The sequence below is a fragment of the Parus major genome, chromosome 9, assembly GCF_001522545.3.
Source record: "Parus major isolate Abel chromosome 9, Parus_major1.1, whole genome shotgun sequence".
NCBI lineage: Eukaryota > Metazoa > Chordata > Aves > Passeriformes > Paridae > Parus > Parus major.
The window spans coordinates 24,970,838-24,978,798 of record NC_031778.1 but is presented as its reverse complement, the minus strand read 5'-3'; the positions used below and the strand labels follow the sequence as shown (position 1 = coordinate 24,978,798).

The 7,961-nt window shown below is 40.7% G+C and overlaps 1 protein-coding gene and 1 long non-coding RNA gene across 3 annotated transcripts in view; both read left to right on the top strand.

The window, feature by feature from the left end:
- The window catches only part of LOC107208555, a 6,534-nt gene extending 4,859 nt beyond the window's left edge, over positions 1-1,675 (top strand). For both annotated transcript variants that reach the window (XR_001523251.3, XR_001523253.2), the window contains exon 4: positions 73-1,675. This is a non-coding gene — a long non-coding RNA (uncharacterized LOC107208555). The remainder of the gene's footprint in view (positions 1-72) is intronic.
- A 4,499-nt stretch (positions 1,676-6,174) lies between these two features.
- Positions 6,175-7,961, top strand: part of TM4SF4 (transmembrane 4 L six family member 4) — a 6,630-nt gene continuing 4,843 nt past the window's right edge. The window contains exons 1-2 of the mRNA XM_015637944.2: positions 6,175-6,588; positions 6,832-6,921. Of these exons, the coding sequence (XP_015493430.1) occupies positions 6,415-6,588; positions 6,832-6,921 (264 nt within the window). The 5' untranslated portion in view covers positions 6,175-6,414. The remainder of the gene's footprint in view (positions 6,589-6,831; positions 6,922-7,961) is intronic.

Below are 7,961 nucleotides of genomic sequence, written 5' to 3'. Positions count from 1 at the left end.
TCCTTCCTTCCCTCCTTCCTTCCCTCCTTCCTTCCCCCTACAGAGGCCTTAAGACAGACATATCCCTTACAGAATTCTGGAGAAGCAAGAGAAGCAAAAGAGCCAGTTGGCCACAATCATGTCATTTCCATGGAGCATATGAATAATTCAGCTGGACATCACAAGTGGAGAATATGAAGCAAAGCAGCAGGGATGCAACTGGACAGAAGGTTTGATGGATGTGCAGCTCACATCCTCATTACCACAGGAACCAGCATATGGGGAAAGCTGTTTATCAGCAACACAAGCTGCAGAAAGAAAGAGCTCTCTTCTACTCCCATCTCCTCCGAGTCTAGAAATAAAGATGAGAGGTAAGTATTCTCTTCCCAGGTTAAGGCAAAGCAACTCCATGTAAGTTTGCAGCATTATTCATTTTTCAGTTTTACATTTGGGGTCACATAAGGTTCCTACCTATGGTGAGTTAATGAATTCTAAAAAGGATTCTCATCTCAATTACACTGGTATCTACCAAGGGGTAGGAATGCACAGGCTGTATCTCTGGCACCTACCCTCCCTTAAGGCTACATATTCCCTTAAGGTGCACTTGATGTTTGCACCCCAGAAAAGACAGAAACAATGTCCACCTGCACCAGCACTGATGGTCTGGAGACAGGGAGGGCAGCAACCACAGCCACAGCAGCACTCCTGGCATTTGCACCAGAGAGACTGGGAAAACCCTGGGCTGTCTGTAGGACCCCTTGAAAGGGAAGTGGGAGAGAAAAACAATCAGGTGAATGGTCCTGTCACACACTATAAGAATCTGAGTGCTTATAAAAGCAAAGAAGGAAATTCCAGGTGCAGGCATGTGATGTGAAAACTTAAAGATGCTTGTTGTTGCAAAATACACAGAGATAGGTTAATTTCAAAATACAGACATACAAAAACCTGTCAAAACCAACAATACAAGGATTAAAATCTGCCCTCACTGAACATGAGGGGAACTATGTATTTCAAGTTGTAGCCAAGATTTCACTCAAGCAGGAGTAATTTGAATTTCTCATATTTTCAAAGATTTAGAGTCCTTGTACAAATATTAGTTACAACTGAAATTTTCTAGTGAAACATCATGTCTGCTGACTGCTAGAAGATGAAACTAGAAGCAGACCAAAGCACGAAAAGCACTGGGTTTTTGTGAGGATAATAGACATGGAGACACACTGTATATTGCTTCAGAAACACACTGAATCGGGAGGAACGCTGGGCTCTGAAGACATGTAAGTCAGTGACAAGCAGTCACTTTGAGAAAGAAATTACAGAAAACCAAGCCCAGTGATAGCATCTTGTGACACTTCCCTGCAAAGCAGGGAAGAATAAACACATCTGGTAAAAATAGGAGGCAGATTCATCTGTTTCTAAAATTTGAAGCAGCTGGCATCATTTCCCAGGCATCTCCTGCTTGTTTGCCTGCTTTTGTAAAGTCAAGAGGAAGAAGAAAAACTAAATTATGCCAGCAAGAAGATGATTGTACCCAATGGACACTTGTGCATTTCAGCATGCATAGTGATGGGAAGAATATGTAACTGCAAATGCTGTATAAGCACTGTAAATAATAATTTGTGTGACTTGGGAAAAACTCATAACAAGACAATAAGGAGCACACAGAAAAATAAATAACAGGTAACCCTAAAGGAAACAATTCCTTTGTTCTCTCATTTTTGAAAATACCTTAGGTGGAATTTTAATCCTCATTATTAAAAGTACTTCAGTGGTACTTATATAGTCCACAGCGATTCTGAATTTCCTTTGTTTTCTCCTACACACATTGTGGATTACAAAACAGTCAATTTCATTAATACATAACAACACACCTTTTGTAAAAATGAAAAAAAATAAACACAAAACTTAAGAAATGTAACAGTAGAAAAAAAAAAGAGGTACTACATACACATAGCTATGTAATTTAAATTTGTAATTTAAATTACATAGCTATGTAATATAAATTAGAGAAGTATCAGAGATTGCTTAGAGCCCACATGCCCATTTGCTACTGGTTGACAGTTACTTTTGGACTCATGTTCACAGTATGCCTTGAGAAGAATAAAGGAATGGAATTTTATTGAAACCCCTACAGAAGATGTTCCATGTTGAAAGGGGCACTTGTGGGAAAGCTGGCAAATGGGCAGTGGGGGCATGTAAAACACAGACATGTAAAACAGAACACTGACTACAGAACTATAGAACAGCAAAGGAGTATAAAGCTGTTACAGTACAGTGGAATACAGTAGTTCTAATGGGCCTTCCAGCCCACTTCTCCTAGACACTCATCAGCAGCATACTTGGCTTTTTTGTATTCACGATGATGTGATGTCCACGTGTCACTGAGGACACCACCCAGTCCTACATTTGTCATCAACCAAGCTACATTTGTCATAAGCTCTTATCTGAGCTTTGACAAAGGTCAAAAAGATATGAAGGGAATGCATCAACAGTCTGTCCTCAGAGCTTGGGAAAGCCCAGCAGCTGAGGCTGGGACAGGAAAACCTGTCATTAGGAAGCTCATGACACCTAGCTTTTCCTAAGGCAACTCCCCCTCTCTGCTCTCAGGTGCCTCACACACAGCCAGCCCCCAGGTCTAACAGAGGAGTTTGGGAATAGGAAAGGGAATTCATTTCTCCCGTGCTAAAGCTGTGCATAGGGTGCAATGATGGCTTTTACTTCTGTACATGCCTAGCCCCACTCTTCAGCCTTTCACTGACATGCATTGCATATCCATGCATTTCACAGGGGAGGAGTGGCTGAATCTCCAGCAAGAGGAGCAGGGTCTGTCTCCTCAGTACATCCCACTGCATGCACTCTTTTACTTCACAGCTGTCAGAGCTGGAGGGCTTTTTGGAATACTCCAAAGGACAGCTTGTGCTAATGTGATCCTTCACTGAAATAAAAATTTGGGTCACATGAAGTGAGACATTTTGCAGCTCATTCTGCATTGCACTCTCTTCAAAGAAAATAACTTGGTGCCCAGTTTACCAGCCTCTCTCCAGCCCTCAATGGAACTGCGCAACACCAAGCAACTACCACATCATGTTATGTGTGTTAAGAGCAATCTTATGCAGGAACATTCTTCAGTATGTCTTGCTTGACATCAGTGTGTCACCATATATATTTTATAAATTATAACACATATATATAAATATATATACACATATATAAAGGCACACACACAAGCTTATAGCACCAGCAGAGGCTTGGACAAGCCTATTTTTAACTAGGCTACTGTAAATCCCATCCTACTTATAAATTTTTACCATTCCCCTCCCTCCTGGCTCAATTTAAGGAAGGGACAGTACTTGTCACAAGCTTATCAAGCTCCAGATATCCAAACTACATCTAGAATATGGAAGCAGCTACACAAATCACAAGAGCAAGGACTCATGACCTCAGGTCATAATTTTCTAATGAGTTCAGTAATTGACACAAAAAACTGACAAGACAAAACTATCTACATTTCCAAATTACTAGATACATCAAAATACAAAATTTGGATGGTATCAGCACTGCTTATAGCCTTCTGAAACTACCAAAACTGAGTATTGATATTCCTATAATTTTCCACAGTAAAATATGCCATTTCACCTTTGGGCACAGCATGGACTTTTTATGACTCAGGAAATGAGGAGTGAAGGAAACACCCTCCCAAAGCACACCAGAAAGGAGTGCCTTCCATTTTGATACCACAGCTCCTGGAAACATGCTGTTCAAGAGGACAGGATGACACAACATTAGAAGACTGGCTCCACCCCAATAACCAGCACTCAGAGTCTCCAAGATGAAGCATTTATTCCAGGACAAGAATTGTGGCTAATGTTTGATAATGGGTCACTCCTCCCAGACAGATGTCCAGAGCTGGAAAACATGGGTGTGCAAGCCACCCAGCTTTTCCCTGGGGAAAATTCTTGATTCAGTCTGAGTGCTGCTTTCCAGCTCAGGTTGTATGCCACTTCCCTGCTGAAAACAAGATGTAGCTTAAGCCCTCACATAAAAGCTGACAATAGTTTAAAAACTCCATGTATAAATGAGTATAGTTGAACAGAGGGGTCTGGCTAGACTTCAGTGGCACTGGCAGTGCAGAGGAAGGGAAAGCACAGGACTGCTGTGAACACCTGGCAACAACCTGGTGGAAGCATCTGCCTTTGAAGCACTTGCTGTGAATCAGGACGGCAGGGTGCTGGATGCAATACAACTTGAAACTTTTCCTCTTTACTGCAAGCCAGGATACACAATTTCAAAAAAAGACACATTCTAGTCACAAAGAGAATGGGAAGAAAGTCAGCTAAGACTTATATTCCAGCTACAGCAAACATTTTCCCTGTGCCTGTTACTGAGCCACTGTAAGTGGGAGCCAAATTACAGATGCTCTACCAAACGGGAATGTCGTGAAATCCTGTTTAATGTATCAGATGATGTATGGAGAATTTTCAGGCTCTGAATCTTTGCCACAGAATCAATAACTGGCTGTTGAAAGCCATGAAAACTGCTTACACTGGCCCAGCTCACAACCTCCTGAATACCACACGTAGGCTGTGCTCTCAGGACTTTTTTCTCTGCCTGCTCTTCGATTGCATAATAGCTGTCCTTCTTGAGATAAAAGTTAAATTTATGAGCATGTGCCTTTCAAAATGCTATCCTCAGGGGCCATATGTATGTTGCTGTTACACAGACGGACCCAGAGGCTCCTCTCTCCTTCAGGGATAAGCAACAAAGCAGTGGAAACACCTCGGGCATTGTTTATTCTGAGCAGAGGACAGACACAACAACGGCAGGACTTGGCTGGCAGCACCCTGGCAGCTCCCAGCCCTGGCACACGCAGCTGCTCTGGCTGAGCAGTGGAGGATGCAAAGAGCCATGCTTTCCAAACTATATCAAACTGAACGTGTTGTTCACGGCCCTTACTACCTCGAGCAAAAACACTAAGAGGGGAATCATGATGACACTTGAAAAACAAAAACCGCACAACTTTCAGAAACTGGTAAATCGTCAACTGAAGGTTCCTGTGCATAGAATGCACTGTGATTAATGAGGATCTTTCAGTCCACCAGGAACAACCACCTTCACTGTCTAGGCTGTTCTGATAGATCTGCGCTTCATACCAAGAACCTGTTGACTTAATTTGTGTTGCATTATATGCCAACTTGAGAAGCTGCTCAAAAATTCATCTCAATAAATATCTGAATAAAACCTTTTACAAAGTAAACTAGTGTTGTTTCCTCAGAAATCATGAGTCTGCTCAGCACTACAGACACTGGAATTCTTAGGACTGGTCCTCAGAAAAACTATCCTGTGGTCTTCCTAATATATTACAGAATGCATATGATTGGCAGCAGTGACAATCATTTCTTGCCATCCTTTATTGAATAAGCTTAGGTATATGTGATATGAAATATTTTCCTATGAAAGGAAAAAAATGTGTGAGTTATGCTAAAACATGGCATATACCATAATTTCAAAAAACAATTTATGGAAAACAGGGTCAAGTTTTGATTCATCTTCATAATATAACTTAATGTTTGGTGAGGAGGGCGATTAAATATTAAAGCATTTCTAATTCAATCTTTCTTGTAAACAGTCTTACATCATGTAGCATGACATCACAAAATAAATATAAAATAAACTTTTAATCCCAAAAAAGAAGATGAAACACATGCCCTGAGGCACAGTCAAACTGCCTAACACCAATAAATAAGCATTCCTTAGTCTGCTGCAACACAAGAACTTTCTTGGGTTTGTGGATGTGTATCTTCATTGGTCTGTAATGGCTCATCTTTGTAGTAGTTTCTCTACTATTTCTTCTTTTTCTTTTTTCTCTATTATACTTTTCTTAGTAGTTTCTCTACTATTTCAATTACAGAACTGTCTCATAACATGTAAAAACTTGGATTTTTATCCAAGTTTAATGTGTTAATATGTTACACATGTTATTCATATCAGCTGACTCATTATGCCTTTTTATGTCAGTCCTTTCAAGGGAAATGTTTTCTAGTATGAAGGAAGATCATATACTGCAAAAATGATGATCCAGAACTAAGACACATATCTACCCATGTCCTGAGCCCAGATTATGAAGTGTCAGCCACCTTGGTAAAATATTAACAGTTTGTGGGTTGTCATAGTTAAATGAGAGGCTGCCCTGAACGTAATTTCGTTTACAGACGTTCAGAAAATTGACATCACGGCTGCAAGGACATAAAAACCAGCACAGTGCATTTTGGATTGACTGCAGGAACACTGACAGGAGCATTCTACAGGCTGAGCTCCTCTAACGGCGCAACAGAAACTAGATTTTGCAAAGTACACCGTGAAGCTTCTTTTTATAAATCAGTTCTGAGAACGTCTGAGAGATTTTGTCTTCAATTGTGCTTTCAATTCCTTTAAAGAAGCATGTGCACGGGCGGCTGTGCCAAGTGCCTGGGAGGCACTCTCATCCCCCTGGCCGTGCTCGGCACCCTTGCTAACATTTTGTTGTTTTTCCCTGGAGGAAAAGTGGCTGAAGACAGTGCACACATTACAGATGAAGTTTGGTACTTTGGAGGGATCTTGGGATCTGGTGTATTGGTAAGTATCAAAATTCAGACATTCCTGCTTTCCCCCCACCCGCAGCCATGACTTGAAAGTCCTGAGCTTTCTCAGGACTGCAAATTCTTCTTTGATAAACAAATAAGCTATAAGTCATCCAAAGGTTTGGCAATAAGTAACTTAACCTAATGATAAGAAAAAAAACCCCATAGAATGATTACATTTACAAGAAGAAGTAGCTCAAATTAATCCCAATTCAAACTGTATTTCTATTATTTGTAGATGATCTTCCCTGCCTTGGTATTTTTGGGCCTTCAGAATAATGATTGCTGTGGATGTTGTGGTAATCGAAGCTGTGGAAAGAGGTTCGCGGTAAGTGAAAGGAAACATGGCAAAAAAAGGAAAAGCTAAATTGTTACTGATAAATGTATCTTCCTCTCACAGTCATTGTGAGTCTAGACAGAGGCTGTCTTGAGTGTGGGACACACAGCCCTGACATTTGTTTGAGTGCTGGAAGTGGGAAAAACAGGCTGTAAAAATTGTGTTATTCCTCTGATGTTTTACCACCGGTACCAACAACAGTATGGCCTCTTTGGTTTTTGCCAGCACAAGATACTTTTAGTTACTATCACACTTAAAATTTATTGCTGCAAGATCTACACTGTTTTGCAGAGTACAACAATTCTCTCCTTAGCCACTTTGTTGGTAGCTTTTAAAATTACCCGGGCAGTCAGACATTACATTCCCAACTCACTGAAGGCCAACAAAATGAGCTGTATCTCATCAGATTCACAGGAAATTTCAGGAAGGAACAGACCTTGGGAGGTCACCTAATCCTACCTCCTACTTTAAGCACTGTGAAGGAGACTCCACTTTGAATTTATAGCTTCCTTTCACACTAGGAAAGTTTCCAAATGATACTTTCGGACACTAATAAACCTCTCAAGCATTTTAGTTTAAATTTAAAATATTTCCAGTAGGAAAATATGTCCTTTCAAAATAAATTCTTTGGATCTAGTAAATCATTACAGTTTATAAATAAAGGAACAGATTTTGAACTAAAAAATAAAAAAAAAGAGAGAGAGAAAAACAAACAGGAAAAGAAAAGATTTGCACCTATGAAGTTGACCAAAGAGCTTTCCCTGAATTCTGTCTTTGATGCTGTCTTCATGCAATATCACTAAGACAGACTGAACTTTGAGAAGGAGGAAATGGAGCCATCTGTTTCTATTTACAACACTGCATGATCAATTTTCTGCAAGCAGTGAAGAGAAGCTAGCTGAGTTTTGCAGAGAACTCCACAAGTAGCCAAGCACTGCAGCTTTGCTGCTGCTCAGCAGATGGTGACCAGGGGCATGGCCACACACAGTGACCAGGGGACACACAGTGACCACTGTCACACACAGTGACCA